The sequence below is a fragment of the Schistocerca piceifrons genome, chromosome 7 (genome assembly GCF_021461385.2).
Source record: "Schistocerca piceifrons isolate TAMUIC-IGC-003096 chromosome 7, iqSchPice1.1, whole genome shotgun sequence".
NCBI classification, from domain to species: Eukaryota; Metazoa; Arthropoda; class Insecta; order Orthoptera; family Acrididae; genus Schistocerca; species Schistocerca piceifrons.
Genome location: NC_060144.1, coordinates 192,663,722 through 192,683,564, shown reverse-complemented (window position 1 = coordinate 192,683,564; position 19,843 = coordinate 192,663,722). Strand labels below are relative to the sequence as shown.

Genomic DNA, 19,843 nt, shown 5'->3' with positions numbered 1-19,843 from the left:
TGAAAATTACGAGATGATAAAGTTGTCAATGGCGCCACAGTCCAAGTAGGGCATAATGTAAAAGTAACTTTGAAATGCTGTCTACTTTGTAAAATGGTTTTTTCAGAGTTTCCAACTGTGACAAGACAGAAATCATTGTGATTGATTTGACTGACAATCTTGAGAGGTGTTAAAACTTCCTGGCAGATTAAAACTGTGTGCCCGACCGAGACTCGAACTCGGGACCTTTGCCTTTTGCGTGCAAGTGCTCTACCAACTGAGCCACCCAACCACGACTTATACCCAGTCCTCACAGTTTTAATTCCGCCAGTACCTCGTCTCCTACCTTCCAAACCTCACAGAAGCTCTCCTGTGAAACCTTGTAGAACTACCACTCCTGGAAGAAAGGATATTGCTGAGACATGGCTTAACCCCAGCCTGGGGTATGTTTCTAGAATGATATTTTCACTCTACAGCGGAGTGTGCGCTGATATGAAACTTCATTGCAGATTAAAACTGTGTGCAGGAGAGCTTCTGTGAGGTTTGAAGGGTAGGAGACGAGGTACTGGCGGAATTAAAGCTGTGAGGAGAGGGAGTGAGTCGTGCTTGGGCAGCTCAGTTGGTAGAGCATTTGCCCGCAAATGGAAAGGTCCCGAGTTCGAGTCTCGGTCCGGCACACAGTTTTAATCTGCCAGGAAGTTTCATATCAGCGCACACTCCACTGTAAAGTGAAAATTTCATACTTGAGAGGTGTTACTCGCTAGTGTGGTGGTGTATTTATATCATAGAATGATTAATTCATTACAACAGAGAGAGGTTCCTGCAGAAAGTACCTTTGCTGAATGACTGAACATTGTGCATCCATTATCAGTTATTAGGAATGTATAAATCTTGTTCCTATGATGTGATTGTCAATAATTATTTTGAGCATACATATGAAAAATCAGATGCCAACTTTTACAATAAACAAACAAAATCTTTTTTGTAATCCTGGAGTAAAACTGTACGTATGACACATACCCTACTTGGAAGCTGTTACCATATTTCACCCTAAATGTTTGAGGAACAGTAACTAATTTGTACATAATTTTGGCTTTTGCAATCATCTTTAGCAGCTTATCTTCCTTTAATTGTCATCTCAGCTTAAAGCTGTCAATTTGCTTTTCAGAATAAAAATACCTGTTCTCAAATGTGGAAGAATTATCAGAGTTGCAGATGGTGCTGTTTCAGAAGTAGCATGACAAGAACCAGAGAAGGGAGGAAGAAATGTATTGATTTAAAAAGATGGAGCATAAAGTTCAATATTAAGATCAGAAAACACAAATTAAACAAATGATTTCAGAATAAAAGCATATTATTCCTCATACATGTGTTTATTTTATTTTCACTTAATTATATCAGAGAAATGAAATAACTAACAAAACTGTCTCTTCTATATGTTGTCCAGTGTCTTTTTAATAATGGTGCTGGCTGTCCCCTTGTCAATACCAATGAAGTCTCCAATGGAGAGAGAAAATCACCAAAGGCAAAATATTTGAATGTCAGTAGTACCTGCTTCATTGGTGGAACAGTTATTTCTGAAAGAAAGAAAAAGAGTGACATGAGACAATTTGTTTGAGAATTGAAGAGAAACTTAAAAACATAATTTTCCACTGATATGATTATGCAGATTTAGTAACTAAACATTCCCTGTTAGCTGAATGGCAAGTACTATGTTCTTATCACACATGCAGATAATCGGTTAGCTGAATGACAAGTACTATGCTCTTATCACACACGCAGATAATTGCTTTATGATAAATATGGGTGTGGTTATGTGGATAATACATACATACATACATCATAATCAAGAAACACAACAGCGACATCCTGTAGCTTCCTTAAATAACTGACTTTCCTGTTAATTTTACTGTGTTAAATCTAGCTTGAGTGAGCACAAATAATTCATATGTTTATAGGAATAATTATATATATATATATATATATATATATATATATATATATATATGCTCAGAAACATTCACTAAAAGATATAAACTTGTCGTCCCAATGGGAGATAAGGGTGTAGAATATATTGTGCTACAGATGTGACTGAGTGAACTCTGTTATATTAAACAGTCATAATAAGCCATCAATTTCAGAAAAATGGTACTTGACAGGTGTGCAATATAAGATATTTCAGTTTAAGTTGCCACCAGCTAGCTATAATGTGAAAATAAAGGAGGACACTGAAAATAACTTGATATTCAAGGAAGGATAAAAACATAGCAGTCCAGTTAATCCTTCCACATGTTAAAACTACATTGCTTCATCAACTAGATTCCTGTTCTGCTCCTATAACATACATATACAGCTATCATTTTATGATAAATATGGATGTGCTTATGTGGATAATACTGATAATTCAGAAATACAACAGCTATGTTATGTAGCTGAGGAGGCATCACCATGTATTTAAATACTAACCTCCTTGTTAATCTTCCTGTTTTAAACTTAGCTTGAATAAGCACAGATAGTTCCCAGGCTTCAGTGAATAATTGTATGTGGGAGACAATGTTGTTGCTCTGAAGCAATAATGGGTCTGTAATCCAAATATTTTCACTAACAGGTCAAAGTTGTTCTGGCATTGCTGTGATGTTTACAAAAAGGGTCATTCCTAATAGAAAACAGATTGGAACAACATTTCCTGCTATTGATGTAATGTGGCTGAATGAAATTGGTCACTACCGTTTTCTCAAAACGCTTTGCTACATGAAAAATCAGTGTTTTTTGTCCAAAAATGAAACAGCTGTTAACACAAATAGTGCCAATAAGTGGTGCGGTTCTTTGATTTGGTTAAGTATATTAAGGCACTCTTAAATGAAATGAAACAGTCCTTTCCCCTACTGCAGGAACTGGACACACCCGTTAAATAAGACTATTTTGGCACAAATCGTCATTTTAATGTGCCTTACTTACATAAATAACACCACAAATTCGCGAAGTATCGAAATCAAATACATACTACTACAAATTAACATTATTATTTCAGAAAACAGAGAAATAGTCTCACCTGTCCGTCATATGGTCCAGTTTCTCGGGTTCAAAATTGAAAAAAGTGAAGTAAGGCTTCATATAATAAGCGAAATCTGAATATAAATTAGGAATTGGAGTCGTCTTACCTTTTTCTCCTTCCTCATTGTTATGAATGGTTCAGATATAATTTCGTCATTGCTGCTGAAACTGCATCTGTCACTATTCCTGCCATATTGAAAACTTATTCTCTTGTTAAGTTCGGCAACTGGCCAAAAATCGCCGGTTAAGGTATCCCGAGTTTATTCACCGGTTAAGCGTTATTCCGGGTTCGTACAGCGCATTAGTCGCGCTATTCCGGGAATAGAGTGTGTCCGGCTGCAATGTAACTGCAAGATGCCACTAGCTGTGGCGACACTTTTGTTGCGAGTGTGAACCCTGCTTAAGGCCTTTTAATCACCTCGTCAAGTGTGCCCAGTGAGTCCATCCACGGTCGATTTTCGGTCGTGATCCATCTTGCCTAAAGCCTGGTCCACACGCAACGATCTGTCTGCGCAGACATCGGCGCAGATGTCTGTACATGCAAAAGATCGCTGCAAATGTGATGTGTTCACACGACACAAACCCCAATCTATTACTCGCCCGTCATCTGTCGGTGTAGAAAAGAAATATCAGTGGCAAGCGACTACGCTCCCCGTAAACGTCAAAAATTTAATTCCGTTATTTTGAAATATAGAAATGGAGGAAGTTCTGTCGTGGTCTGTGTTCGCAACTTGTGTTGTAAAAAACATTCAGACCAACCGCAGGAAACAGAGAAAGTGGTCAAAAGGTATAGACAGTGGCTGCTAAAGCGAAAGCAGTTTTCTCACGTAAATTTACTGCGAGAGTTGCAGGGCGAACCTAACGACTGGCGAAATTATTTGCTTATGAGAAAAAATACTTGTATAGAGAAGGGCAATTTCTCCTCATGAACGCCTGGCGGTAACATTAAGATTCCTAGCAACAGGAAGGAGCTACAAGGATTTGGAATTTTCAACTGCAATATCGAAACAAGAGTTCAGTGAAATAATACCCGCAATTTTTCAATTAGAGCATTGTATGCTGTTGTCTTTTTGTCTCAGTCACTATATTCTTTGCTTTAATCTTCCACAGACATGGGTGGTTTCTATATACACTCCTGGAAATGGAAAAAAGAACACATTGACACCGGTGTGTCAGACCCACCATACTTGCTCCGGACACTGCGAGAGGGCTGTACAAGCAATGATCACACGCACGGCACAGCGGACACACCAGGAACCGCGGTGTTGGCCGTCGAATGGCGCTAGCTGCGCAGCATTTGTGCACCGCCGCCGTCAGTGTCAGCCAGTTTGCCGTGGCATACGGAGCTCCATCGCAGTCTTTAACACTGGTAGCATGCCGCGACAGCGTGGACGTGAACCGTATGTGCAGTTGACGGACTTTGAGCGAGGGCGTATTGTGGGCATGCGGGAGGCCGGGTGGACGTACCGCCGAATTGCTCAACACGTGGGGCGTGAGGTCTCCACAGTACATCGATGTTGTCGCCAGTGGTCGGCGGAAGGTGCACGTGCCCGTCGACCTGGGACCGGACCGCAGCGACGCACGGATGCACGCCAAGACCGTAGGATCCTACGCAGTGCCGTAGGGGACCGCACCGCCACTTCCCAGCAAATTAGGGACACTGTTGCTCCTGGGGTATCGGCGAGGACCATTCGCAACCGTCTCCATGAAGCTGGGCTACGGTCCCGCACACCGTTAGGCCGTCTTCCGCTCACGCCCCAACATCGTGCAGCCCGCCTCCAGTGGTGTCGCGACAGGCGTGAATGGAGGGACGAATGGAGACGTGTCGTCTTCAGCGATGAGAGTCGCTTCTGCCTTGGTGCCAATGATGGTCGTATGCGTGTTTGGCGCCGTGCAGGTGAGCGCCACAATCAGGACTGCATACGACCGAGGCACACAGGGCCAACACCCGGCATCATGGTGTGGGGAGCGATCTCCTACACTGGCCGTACACCACTGGTGATCGTCGAGGGGACACTGAATAGTGCACGGTACATCCAAACCGTCATCGAACCCATCGTTCTACCATTCCTAGACCGGCAAGGGAACTTGCTGTTCCAACAGGACAATGCACGTCCGCATGTATCCCGTGCCACCCAACGTGCTCTAGAAGGTGTAAGTCAACTACCCTGGCCAGCAAGATCTCCAGATCTGTCCCCCATTGAACATGTTTGGGACTGGATGAAGCGTCGTCTCACGCGGTCTGCACGTCCAGCACGAACGCTGGTCCAACTGATTCGCCAGGTGGAAATGGCATGGCAAGCCGTTCCACAGGACTACATCCAGCATCTCTACGATCGTCTCCATGGGAGAATAGCAGCCTGCATTGCTGCGAAAGGTGGATATACACTGTACTAGTGCCGACATTGTGCATGCTCTGTTGCCTGTGTCTATGTGCCTGTGGTTCTGTCAGTGTGATCATGTGATGTATCTGACCCCAGGAATGTGTCAATAAAGTTTCCCCTTCCTGGGACAATGAATTCACGGTGTTCTTATTTCAATTTCCAGGAGTGTATTTCAATGAATTCACTTACAAACTCCCGAGAAGACTGACGAGTATCAGCCATTTTAATGCCCTGTGCGCACAAATACAAACACTAGACTGAGCAAACAGCTGTTTCGCGCCAGATTTGCGGCGATCTCCTGTCCACACGCTCCAACTTGTCTGCGCAGATGTGGTTTGAACCCACAGATTTGAGAGGTTTCGCTCAAACCTCCAACTCCAACTTCCAGGTTTGCACACACCTGAGGTTGGTGCAAATCTTCTGTCCACACGCAACGATCTGTCTGCGCAGATGTGATGTGCGCAGACATTTGCGCAGACAGATCGTTGCGTGTGGACGGGCCTTAACCGTTGAGGTCCAGTGTGAGTCGATCTCGACTTGCTTCAGTTGTGCTTCAGTGAGATCTCTGACAGCAAGAGTAGTACCTTTGGTACGTGTAATTTCCGATTGTTCCTTTGCATCCTGCAAGAGACACGTGAACATGGTAAGTTTGGAGTATGTTCAGCAGTTATGATATCTGTAAACTAATTATCAATCTTTATAATAGGCAGTGTTACGAATAGCTCTTGGGATCGTATTAAAACTTACCCCCATAATGTGAACTGTATTTCGGTCCTGAAGATTATATGTAAGTAGTGTGATAATGGATTTGTTGAATTGTGCATTACTCCTGCACAAGATGTTGAGAAATGATGAATTCAGCGAACGGGCGGACTGAATGTAATTGTGTGGAGTGTTCGCAACTGAGAAATTATAGTACTTGTAGTTAATTTTTTCTTTGTGCATAGAAGATTGATATTTTTTTTCCTCTCTTTCTAGTCTACACACAAGAAGAAGACGAGGAAGCTGAGAGGCCATGTGAGTCACGGACATGGGCGAATAGGTAATTTCTTGTCGCGCATTTTTTATCATTGGCTAGCATTTTAAGAGGTGGTGTTGATTGGAGTGATGTATTATTGTCATGTAATGTGTATATCGCACCAATTCAATGAATGCCATTTGTTTCGGCTGCAGAGAGTCGTATTTGTTGTACTTTCAAGTGGTACTCGATTTACGCTTTTTTCAAGTAAACACTACGTAGGCGTATGTAAACGTTTAAGTTAAAATTCTCGCTTTGTAATTTACCCTTAAATATTTTGCAGGTATGTTTGAAATTATTTTCTAAGCAATGGTAGAGTAGCCAGATGTCTCATAGTTCGTTTTAGTTGGGTCGTAATTACCACAGGATTGGTTTAAACATCCAATGTCAACAGTGTGTATGTAAAGTTGCCTGAACGTTACGCTGCAATGGCTTGTGAAGTAATATTATCACCAACTCCATTGTTAGTGTTTCAGACACATAAGCAGCTGAGAAACTTTGATTTAAGTGTTACTTATTGCTTTAACTGCGCCCTTCCTGCCCACACCAAAATTAGCTGTGTATATTTTAGACTTTTGATGAATGTTGGTAGGACATGTTAACTATTCGATTTTGTTAGTGTTGCCTAGTTCTTATGGTAGTGGATAAATAGTGTGCCAGACTGTGATACAAAGGTGTATCACTGCTTTCATTTTCCACCATATCTTTGAGATTCATTTGCTATGGTAGTGGATCCTCATATTTGTTCCGTATGTCATGCTTTGATGTATTTTGGGGTTTATACTAGTTTCATGGACCTCTGAAAACCAGTCACAATGTACTGTATTAGGTTAACGGATTTGACCTGCGACCTAAGGGTGTTGTCATGACAGTGCGGAGTATAGTTTAGGTGTGTGTTTGTAGATGTCTCGTTGCAGTAGGTGGTGTATTCTGGTGGTGGGTTGGGTTCATTTGGGCGTCGGTGCTTGAAGTGTACATTCATCGGTTGTGTGTTATAGAGGTATGGAAATTAGTTTCATTGAGTTAAGAATTAAGTTTCCTTTGTGTTTGTTAATGCAGTGTCATTTGATGTTATTGCTTTCCTGTTTGTCGGGCGGTAAGTCGTTTAATTCAATTTGTGGCTTCTTTTTGTTAGGCATGGATATGGCTTCTAAGTTTAATAGTGTGCGTCTGCAGGCTGAAATGGGGGACGTCATGTTGTCAGTCGTTAAGTTTCTCCAACTTTTTGGGCTTGTGGCTGAGATATTCAAATGCAGCGTATGTAAGCAGCTGACTATATTAGTTGGGGGTTTGTTTTGGTTTTGCTGTGTGTGTTTGTGTTTGTTTTTGTTTTGGTATTGTGAGCTGCTGTTGTCCTGTATAGGTCGAGGGAAGTGTCAAATTCCAATGTGTCATCGTAGCTGTTTGTTTTGGTATTGTGAGCTGCTGTTGACCTATATAGGTCAAGGGAAGTGCCAGATTGCAATTTTTGTTGTTTTAGTTCTTTGTTTTGTGGTATCGATAGTTGCGGTGTGATTATAATTTTATGAGTAGTTGGTTTTTATTTTGTGGTACTGACAATTGTGGTTGAGCTATGTAGGTGAAGGGAAGTGTCGGATTCCTGTCGATATTGTAATTGTAATGGCATTTGGGAATTTTTTGGCGTTTTTATCTCATCACGGATCGCGGTGTCTGTATGTGTTTATATTTAGTTTGTTCCCACCCATAAAAAGATGAATTTCCCTTACTGGTCCCATTGGTTTGATTATATTTTTGGTGGGTGATGTGTTCGTTGATTTTATATGTACGTTGTTTATGTAATGACATCATAGATGCCATATTGGAGATGTTGAGAATGGTTGTTTCCACCATATTGGTGACGTCGTGGGTCAAAACAGATGGGTGGAATCAGACGCTTGTGTAATCTCCTGTATTCACAGCAATAAATTACTTGTTTGTACTCTAGTGCTAAAATTGCTTCTGGTAGAACTGCTAAGTTTGTTAGTTTTCATGAATGTGCTCTTATGGTTTATTTTGACTCTTTGATGAGGTCATATACAGGTTGTTCTCTAGAGTCGTCAGGTTGATTTTCTGTGGTAATTTGGCAGTCACTTGTAATTAAGTATTACAGTTTGCTGTGGGAGTCGGCCCAAACAAATTCTGCTCGTCACATCTTTCATGCGACGACCAGTGTCATTAGAAAATTTTGGTTTCCCGCTATAAAGAAAATTACATGTGATTTAATGGCTCCAAATTGCTTTATACAGTTTCCATGTTAACCAGTGTCTATTAACAGGGACAGTAAAACATGAAAAATAACAAGCACTCCATCAGTGACAGTACCAAAGTGAGTGCTGATCATCTCACTATTTAGTGCCCTAAGCCACCAATTAGCGGAAGTGCACTGATGCATGCTGGCTGCTGCAGCCATACAGCAGTTCTGCTAAGTCACTTCTGGAGTACTGGTTATTCCTAGTGTTTTATTGTTCCTGTCCATACTTATTAATTTAAAAATGTTGCACTAGACTAATTTGGGGCTGTTCTTTTGAATGGGCATATAAAAATTCCCTCAATCGTTTTGTTTGTAATGGGGAAACACTGTGCTTTCAGTTGACACTGGTCGTTGCATGAGATGTGCTGAGTCGTATTTGGGCTGACACCAGTTAAATACCGCAAAAACTAAATATTTGCCAAAGTAAAGTGCCAGGTGCCTTAAGAGGGACGCATGGTAAATAGATTGTATTTGAAAAGGCTTTTGCTGCCTTGTAAAGTTTTTGTTGCTGTGCTCCATTAATGTTCACAGAAATACTGTAGTTAGAATGCTGTGTACTATAGTGCACTGATGATATTGATGATTTGGTCAGGTGTAGTCAATCTGGTGATAGTATAGTCAGTGACCCTCTAATTTCAGCAGAAGATACAACTTACAGTAGTTCATGGCTTAAAGTGCTCAAAATAGATGGTTACTGATGTGGTAGGTAAGGTGGGTTAGCCCTACTGGTTTTTCATGTTTATTGGGCTTCAGTTTCTTGAAGTATAACATTTCTGGGAATATTTCTTCATACTCAAATGTTATAGTTTGGATCATCTTACTTGGGTTGGAAGTTCCTGTCCTCTTTTTTTCCCATGTTTGCAGATTTGAGTTTTTAAAAGTCCGCCTTGAAAAGTTACTGTATTTACTCGAATCTAAGACGCACTTTTTTCCAGTTTTTGTAATCCTAAAAACTGCCTGCGGCTTAGAATTGGGCGCAAAGTAAGCGGAAGTTCTGGAAAATGTTGATAGGTGCCGCCACAACCAACTCCTGCCGTTGAATATATGTAGTGCTATACAGGCATGCTTTGCAGGCACAAAGATATACTGGCGCCAAAACCTCTGCGTCAGTAAATTAAAAAAAAAAGTGTTAGACAAGCTTTTTTTTTCTCCACTCAGTTTTGTTCAACCACTGAATTTTCATACATTATCCAACAAAGTAAATACAAATTCCATATTGTTCATTTTCGAATGTAGCAGCCTTTTAATGTACTACAAAAATCCAACCGGCAAGACTGTTTGGGATGTTTGTCAATATGGCCAACTCTACATTCTGAATTTTTTCCTACCTGTGACGAGAGATGGTTGCTGATAGGAACTTTCATGAATTGTGAATCACATGCAGTAGTCTCTTCACCATAAGAATAGTACAAATGTAAACATTTTGCCATGTATTCCTTTGTTTGCTGTTATCTCATTTAAATCCTGTCTGTCTAATAAACTACGTCACTAGAGTGAGACAACAGCAAACGCGGAAGAATATACGTATCATGTCATGTCATGTTCATATTCGTATTATTCTTATGCCTAATAGTGATAGTCAGAAATGAAGCATGACAACTGACTAGATTTTTAAATCTAAGGTGCATCTATTATTTGTTTCTTGTTGATCACTATCAAAGAAAGCAGCACTGTAAGTAACAACAAATGGCAGTCTCTTGCCATTGTTTTGCTAATGAGACGATTCTCTCTCTCTCTCTCTCTCTCTCTCTCTCTCTCTCTTTTAGTGTAAGCGGCAGTAGCGTGCAAAAGCAAGCCATGCCACGAGCGGCAACAGGTTGTAAACACTCATTATCAGAATGTGACAAACAATGCATGACACAGTACAATAATGAATTTTGAGCTTAGAGTGATGAAAACATCTATAACAAAGACAAAGGCATTTATCAAATCAAGGAAAAATAAGCAATCAATTCTAACCAGACGAAGCACATGAAAAAGGAAGCGTACCCGTATAAATACGGACAGAGTGCCTGATGCATAGCAATGACTGCCTGGTAAAGGTTAAATGCTAAGCTTACTATACAACCAAAGTACTGTAGCTGTATCGTCATTCATTCCACCTAAATTCTCTCATATATTACAATGGACCAACTTTGTTTCGGTTTAGAGGTGCGGTCTAAAACGTTTCTCTCCCCTTGAATTTAGAGTCTCATTTTTCAGGTGTGGCTTAGATTCGAGTAAATACGTTAGTTCGGTTGTGGGTTGGAGGAGCCAACTACTGGCTGGACGAAAACTGGCTGTAATGACGCAGTGATGTGTGATCCTTTCAAGAACTTGGTGGCATATTTTCAGAATGTCAAGATTTCAGAGATGGTTGTTAGGCATGGACCACAGAGTACAGTTCAAATTTTATGGAATGTTGTTTTGTGAGAGCATTTTACACAGTATGCTCCATTATGCCACAACATAATTGGGGTCTAGTGTAGCAGGGGATACAACCCTTCGGCTTTGGACAATGACGTCACAAGTCGCCAGAGAGCAGTTTACCATTTTCGCTTTTGCTGTTATGTTTGTTTCGTTTTTTTACTGGTTGCTTAATAAAGTGGATCTGTTTATTCTATCTCGTGAGATTTTTTTTTTTAAGCCAAAAAACACTTATCAGCCACTGAAGGGAGCTACAACACTAAGAAGAATCGCTTCTCGATTGGCCACTTGTGACGTCATTGTCCAAAGCCGACGGGTTGTATCCCCTGCTACACTAGTCCCCATAATTGCATACATCTGACATCAAAAAATTTATGAAGCACTCCTTCTCATTGGTAGTGGTTCATTTTCACTTCCCATTGTAAACTAAATAAACAGTTACCATTTGCATCATGTAGTGCAGAAGGTGTTGACTCCATATGTACACTTTTACGGCAAAATGTTATTGGTCACTGTTGAATTTACTTTTTATGCCGTATAACTTGGTGGGCAAGCTGGAAGAAAAATGAAAGCGTATCTGCTTGCCTGAAGTATGCTTTACTTAATGTAAAAGTTGGTGGTAATCATTTCGGTATACTTTTAACTGTTCAGGCATAAAGTTCATTCTTGTGGTGCAGTGATCTGTTACATTTTTCAAAATTGGAAAACTACGAGGGTTAGAACTTCAATAGTGGCAACTATTTTTTTACAGCTCGTACAAAATAGATAGGTGTTTCAAAGATTCACTGACCTTCACAGTAGTCGCAAGCATTGTGTATAGCCCTGTTGCCAGTGATGTGGAAGTCGAAGGATACTCCTAGCAGTGCCAGTTGTGTTGACTGTTCGAGTGGCGCAGCCTATTGCGTGACGAATTTGTAGCAGTTCTGAAGCAAATGCCGTGAAGTGTTTCCTTCAGTTTAGAAATAAGAGTTGCTCATGACGGCTTAAGTCAGGGGAGTGCAGTAGGTTGTATAGCACTTAGTAGCCCCATCAGTAACAGCTTGCACTATATGTGCTTGAGCAGTGTCCTGCAAACTGATGGTCAGGTGCTGCAAATAGTAAGGTGAGGTTTCTGACTTTCACAGTAAAACAAATCAGTAACATCTTGCACTGTATGTGCTTGAGCAATGTCCTGCAAACTGATGGTCATGTACTGCAAAAAGTGTCATCACTTCTGTCCCTATGCTGGTTGTAGGTTGAGTTCTAGAAATGAACAGCATAGAGACAGAAGTGATGACACTTTCTGCAGCACCTGACCATCATTTTGCAGGACAATGCTCAAGCTCATACAGTGCAAGCTGTTACTGATTTGACTGATGGGGCTGCTAAGTGCTATACCATCTACTGCACTCCCCTGACTTACGCCCTCGTGAGCTCAACTCGATTTCTAAACTGAAGGAAACACTTCATGGCATTCACTTCAGAACTGCTACAAATTCATTGGGCAATAGACTGTGCCGTTCAGTCAACACAACTGGCGCTGCTAAGAGTATCCTAAGACTTTCACATCACTGGCATTGGGGTTATACACAATGCTGGTGACTACTTCGAAGGTTAGCAAAACTTTGAAACACGTGTCTATTTTGTACGAGCTGTAAATATTAGTTCCAACCCTCGTATATTCTCTCTGTGGATTGTGGATTTGATCACCTATAGTTGTATGTGGATGATGTAATTTTTAATCCTTATTTACAGGAAAGCACAGGAAACATCCTGGTGGAAGAGGTAATGCTGGTGGTATGCATCACCACCGCATCAATTTTGACAAGTATCACCCTGGCTACTTCGGTAAGGTGAGGTTTCTGACTTTCTACACGCTTATTTCCGATTGATCTGGAATGATGATTAAACAACCGGCGAACTGAGTATAATGATGAGGTTCCGCTTCTGACCAGATGTTTAGAACTCCAAGGGTTGTAGCATTTGCTTGCATGCAGCATTTTGCCGATGTTCCTTTAATAATCCAGTGTGTGCTGAAAAATTTTGTTTAAACCTTATTTTAATAACTGTTGACACTTCTTGAGGGTTTGCATCCATATTTTACCTCTCCAGAACTTCAGCTTCCTTGTTACTCATGGATAGTTAGTGGAAATACATTTGGATCTTTCTTTTTTTGTATATAAAATGGCTGAAAGTGAGTGGTTTAAATTTTCATAATATGTTGTTTTTATTGAAACTTCATGACATATTTCAGTACATACTATAACTCAAAGTGCTGCACATTGTGTTTTGTATTTTGTTTAATAGTTGTATTTACCACTTTATTAAAATTGAAAATTACTTTTGTTCCGTAGCTGTTTCCATTATGCTTTTCATAATAGATCCCTTGCTTCAAGCTAATGCTTCTATCACATCAGATTCTCTTCATGTCAAATGCCCATTTTCTTTTTATAAGAATTCACTATGAAATTAAATGACATTGAAATATACTTACGGAAATGGGGTCTGTGTAGTTACATTAGTAGTAAGAGGGCTTACACAAATGAAGAGGAAGAAATGGTTGTTACTAGCTGAAATCGTGCAGTAGACGTTACGGAGCATCGAGCCAATGATCTGTAGTACGAGCTTCTGAAATACATTTCATTGTGGAGGATAAACTGATGGCGCTCATCAGTTATCCTGCCTTCGGGAATCTCACAACTGTTGCGTGTTCTCACAGTGCAACGTTTTGAGTGATGGCACATGGATCAGTAACCGTTTTATTGTCCATTTTAGCACAACAGTATTATTGGTATCTGATGCTGGGTTTGCAGTGTATTTGTGGCCAGAAGGTTGTCAGAAAACCTGATAGAATTAGGCTCTTGCCATAGAAAATGAAAGTTTCAAGAAAATTATAGCAGCAAAATAATTAAATATGCTGAATGAAATAATTAAGAATGTATAGTTACTATGAAAACTTGGGCTGGGAATGTTTGCAAACAATATCTATATAAGAAAACTACTTGTTAGGTGAGGAAAGGCAACAACTTTATATATAAGAAGGAAACATTCCACGTGGGAAAAATTATATATAAAAACAAAGATGAGGTGACTTACCGAACGAAAGTGCTGGCAGGTCGATAGACACACAAACATACACACAAAATTCAAGCTTTCGCAACAAACTGTTGCCTCATCAGGAAAGAGGGAAGGAGGGGGGAAGACGAAAGGAAGTGGGTTTTAAGGGAGAGGGTAAGGAGTCATTCCAATCCCGGGAGCGGAAAGACTTACCTTAGGGGGAAAAAAGGACAGGTATACACTCGCACACACGCACATATCCATCCACACATACAGACACAAGCAGCTGTCTGCTTCAAAAAGCCTTGTACAACATGTTACCAATGGGGCGTAGCTCCATCCTGTTGGAAAATGTGAAGTCCTGGGAATCTTCCATAACTTGAGGAACAGCCATTCTTCCAACATGTCCAGGTATGTGATTCCTGTTAGTTCTTTCTGCAAAGAAAAATGGTCCCTAAACCTTTGTACAGGATACGTCACAGAACAAGTTGATCTTCGGTGAGTCTTTCTTGTTGCAGTGGTGAATGTGGATTTTCCAAACCTCGTATGCCAACATTGTGTATTGATTTTTCCACAAAGGTGGAACGTCACTTCATCTCTAAAAATTGCATGCTGTAGAAATGCGTCATCCATCTTTTCTAGCACATAACCACAAAATGTGAGGCACTTATCTTTGTCATTGGGGTTGAGAGCCTACACAAGTTAAAACAGTAGAACTGGTACAGCAAATGCCATCTCAGAACTTTCCATACAGCTGGTTTGGGTATTCAAAGTTATTGACTGGCTCTATTGGTAGACTTACTGAGACTGCACAAAACTTTCTTGAATTCATCGGAAATCATCCTCTGACACAAGTGGTCGGCCTGTGCTTTTTCCTTTGGCCACACTGTTTCAATTGCTTATTGCTTATACAAAAGGCTAATCCTTTTGTGAATCGGTGGTTGAATACTGAATTTGGTATGAAATGCCCGTTGCACTGCAATTTGTGACTCAAGAATGCAGAAAACCTTAAGCTCCACAGTCGTCTCACTCACAGCTGACAGTGAAATGAAATGACGACTCTATTGTTGCGCAAACTTTACCACGCGCTTCAGAAACCATCATCACCTTCCTGCTGCTGCCCACCAGAACTTTGAAAGTTCCTCTTTTCATTAGTATAAAGAATGTTCATTTTGGATTTGTTTGAATACATAAAAATTTTTGAAAATTGGTTCATCACTTAGAATAACTGCTACAGAATTATCAGGGTTGCCACAGATTTTGGAAATGGAGTAATATCAGAAAATTTTAAACACACCAGGGAAATATCAGAGAAATTTGAAAAACAAAACACTGGAAAATATGTCTCATTAGATGAAACGGATTGTTTACTGAAATGTCATGCATCATTGCTGGCTGGGTGTAGCAGAGTTCGTGTGTCGCCTTCCTACTCCCTCAATCCTATTGCTTCTCCCCTTCCTACCACTCCCCCCAGTTTGCAGTCAGTGCAGCCACAACTTCTTGCCACTAGCCTAACTGCTGCTGATGAGAGGGAGGGACGCATGAGGTGTGGTTTGTTTGGATCTGATTCTGAGAGACTATAGCCATGGCATCCAGAGACGGTCATGTGTGCATGAGTTGTCAGTGAACGTGTGTGCGCTTTCGTTTCCTGACATGCTATGGCTGAAAATTTGGTTTTGAGTGTGATTGTCTATTCTACATGCCTGTCTGCGGCTCAGCAATCATCTTTACAGTGAGTTGCTACCTATTCTCATTATTATTGATTCTCAGAGTACTTGAAAAAGTTGTCTGTTGCATGGAGTGATCGCCGTGGTCTCATTTGATCAACATGTTGTCTGTGGCTCGTGAATAGCTGGCCAAACGAGTGGATTTCCACAATGGACCAAAACAAGAGGCTGTTTCTGGAGGTATCTGTAATGTACTGAGCCTGCCCATCATATCTAGTCTCACTGATCTGCCCGGAGGTTGGGTCTGTTTGTGTGTGCCGTAATACAGCATATTTTCATGGTTTATCCATGGACCCAGGACTGCGATGCTCCTCAGTGGGCCAGAGACCATGGTCAAAGGAGTTCAGGAATTGTGACTGTCTCACTGCAAGTGAATGGCACAGTGTAGCATTTTATAGACATTTTATTTGTTGTAGTACATTTTGGCACTTAAAAAGTAGTTTAAATGTTAAAATATGGACGATAAGAAGAAGAAAATTCAGTCACTAGTGGTTTGTGCACTGTGTACTAACATTTCTCAAAAGAAAATCACACAATACCTGTAAAATAGTAGATAAAACACAGTGGGTAGTAACTCGCAATAACAAACATAGTAGAACCAACTTTTTATTGGTCATCTACAGTGTTGGTTTACACAGTTCTTCCCCACCTTACACACCTTCTTTCAAGAGGCCTACTTTTTTCTTGGGTTATTTCTGAAATCAGTGAAGGTATTTTAAATCTGTCTTGTGACTCCAAGGAAAGGTGTATCTTTGTCATGAAATGTTTAATTTTATTGAAATAAAATATCAGTGGTCTTAATGAAACACACATACCATTTGGCTTGCTTTCTTCGTCTAAAAACAGTTCATTACAAAAGATGTTAATGTTAGTACTTGATAGTTTTGCTTGCACCAGGAAATGTAAGCTGCTTGCAAGTTTTTAGATATTTCCTCGTTTGCATTACTGTATTTTTGTACTGTAGCTGCAAAGGCAGATTCTCATCTTACATCTTAACTTACCCTTGAGATCTCAAAATTCGTATGGAAAAAAATGCTAAAACTTTTCTGGAAAGCAGGGAAATATCTGGGAATTTCACTTCGGAAGTCTTGGCGGCAACAGATTGTTATATGCAAAGCACCATTCACTTTGTTGTTATGGGATGTATCATGTCCTTGAACTGTAGACAGAGCTGTAATACATCTGTCTGCAACTGATATTATTAAAAGTGTTTTGTAATTTCCGCTTAATAGCTGGTAATTGTTTTAATGTTCTCACATCAGTTCGTTAAAATAGTTGCACTCAACATTCTTATAACATTGGAATAGTACTGTAATTTTCAAATTATGCTGTATATTATGTGATTTGTGGTTGTAGTGTGTGGTTTTAGTGCTCATTTTCTTTCAGCTTGGTATGCGCAACTATCACTTGAGACGCAATACGAAGTGGTGTCCCACAATCAACCTTGACAAATTATGGACCCTTGTCACGGAACAGACAAGGCAAAAGTATAAGAACAATACTGAGGGGAAAGCACCAGTAATTGATGTTGTGAAAGCTGTAAGTAGAAAATTTAAATAATTATTGGTATAGTTGGTGTAAGTTCTCCTTTGTCTGTATAGCATTTGTAAACAGGAGGATTAGTATGCAACATGACACCACACTCCACTCAAATACTGAGAAATGCTACATGAGGGGCTGTGTCAAACTTGTAAGCTTTTGAAGGTCATTGCATGTATTCAGCACATCAAAATGCATAATGTCTGCTCTTGACAGTGTAATTTGTGCATGGAGCTGGAATAATAACTGGTGTAAACAGTTTATTACATAAAAACATTTACACATACTGTATACATACAGAAAAATACATTTGTTGATTGTGAATGGTCATTTGCATATTTCTTTCCTGTTCAAAATGCTAATTCATATTTCTGTGATGCTGACAATTCCATTCATATAACTCATCAGCATTTCATGTTTTGTGTGTTTGGTGATGTTTCCCTACACATAATTTTCAAACTTTTGGTCTCTTCCATGTCATAGCTCTTAGTAAAAAGCCCTTGTGTGACCTTCACGATTCCATGAAATATAAGGCAAGCAAAAAATGGTGGTTGGATGCAAACATGTAAAAATTGTGGGAGAGGTTTGCCATGTTGGCAGAGAACACAAATGATGTGTCTTAAGAAGGCAGAACCACTTGATTGATCTAATATCAACATGAAGAGATTCATCAAAAAAAAATAATTTCAGGTGTTTATTCACTGAACAGTTCATGTGAAAGTTGCCATTGTACATTGGTTTGGGACATGACATTCAGAATGATTACTCAAGTTTCCATCAGTCAGGTGACACAATGGCATTATGGCATTGAATAACACAAGACATTGTGGAATGAAAAAGTGTTGTTCAGATTTTGACTGTGTGTGTTTTGAATGAATTGCATGCTAAAGTCACTACATTTGGAACATTTATACAACTTTATTGTTCTGGATGTTTATTGAAATGAAGCCTACCAAGTTATACAATGTATATCTGTTGTTGGGGATTTTTCAGTTGCTAAAGTCATCTTAATAATAGCTGTGGCAGTTTACATTAATTAGTGTTAGTTGTCAATATTGTTCCTTGCCTTGAAGTAGGTGGAAGAAATGTATTACCTCAACTGTTGATTGTCGAGATTTGTGGCATTTTTAAGTTTAGGTATGAATTTTAGTGTTAACTGTTGTCTAGGGACTGTTCATAGTTCTGATGCAATTGGTGTCAATGTGTGGTCTGTGGTTTTTCACAAAAATATTATTGGTGCTAACTGGACATTTTAATTAAATTTTGTGTGTAAATTATGTGCATATCAGCATGCGAGTACTGCTTAAAAGTATTAAGAGTATTATCAGAAGTTTAGGATTAAAAGATACAGAATGTGCACAATTATTTCTGAATTTTCTTTCAAAAATAATTTTGGATAAAACAGAATTGTCCAGTCTTTTGTATTACATGTTTCTATAATTTATGAGCAAGCTTTTCTGAAAATTTATAGCTCTCATGGTGTACTTACTGTGTTGCAGGGTTACTACAAAGTATTGGGTAAGGGTCGCCTACCGAAACAGCCTGTGATCGTGAAAGCGAAATTCTTCTCCAAACAGGCTGAGGATAAAATAAAAGAAATCGGTGGCTGTTGTGTTCTTACTGCGTAATGCAGATGTGGTGTAAGAAAGTTTTTTCTTAATAAATATATCAAACATCTCCAGTATTGGTGTTTTTTGAAAAAGTGCTTACTTTCTGTATGTTCCTGTCTCCTGATGAATAAATTCAACAGAAACCAATTTTATAATAATTGCTATCTAACATTAGCCCTTTTGCAGTGGTATTTACATCATTGGTAATAATATACTCATAACAGTTTTTCCAATAATTGAGTACCATGTTTGTTTGGCTTGAGATAAAACACTGAACAATTGATTAATAGTATCAATATTAACTGAAGCCCTTATAGGTACTCGCCTTCAGAGCTAATGTAGAGTTCAGCTAGAATTTGTCACCTGTCCTTGTTATTCTTCTGATATAAACAGTAAGTTTAATTCATAGTAAAATTTCCTATATTATAAAATGTAAAATCAATAAGGGAATTGTTTGTAAGGGCTTTACAGGAAGTTGACTTCTGTGCCACACATATAAAAAGCACTCAGTCTTCAGACCACAAGTGGCCTACAGGGACCATCCGACTGCCGTGTCATCCTCAGTGGAGGGTGCAGATAGGAGGGGCGTGGGGTCAGCACACCGCTCTCCCGGTCATTGTAATGGTATTCTTGACCGAAGCTGCTACTATTCGGTAGAGTAGCTCCTCAATTGGCATCACGAGGCTGAGTGCACCCCGAAAAATGGCAACAGCGCATGGCGGCCTGGAAGGTCACCCATCCATGTGCCGACCATGCCCGATAGTGGTTAACTTCGGTGATCTCACGGGAACCGGTGTATCCTCTGCGGCAAGGCAGATATATTGCCAGATTTCGGTTCC

The 19,843-nt window shown here is 39.9% G+C and overlaps 1 protein-coding gene across 1 annotated transcript; it reads left to right on the top strand.

Annotated features, from left to right (window-relative positions):
• The first annotated feature begins 5,877 nt into the window (after window positions 1-5,877).
• Window positions 5,878-19,078, top strand: LOC124805042 (60S ribosomal protein L27a). The gene is made up of 5 exons (XM_047265463.1): window positions 5,878-6,060; window positions 6,396-6,459; window positions 12,827-12,924; window positions 17,242-17,394; window positions 18,894-19,078. The coding sequence occupies exons 1-5, from the start codon at window positions 6,058-6,060 to the stop codon at window positions 19,020-19,022; spliced, it is 447 nt and encodes a 148-aa protein (XP_047121419.1). The 5' UTR covers window positions 5,878-6,057; the 3' UTR covers window positions 19,023-19,078.
• The last annotated feature ends 765 nt before the right edge of the window (window positions 19,079-19,843 follow it).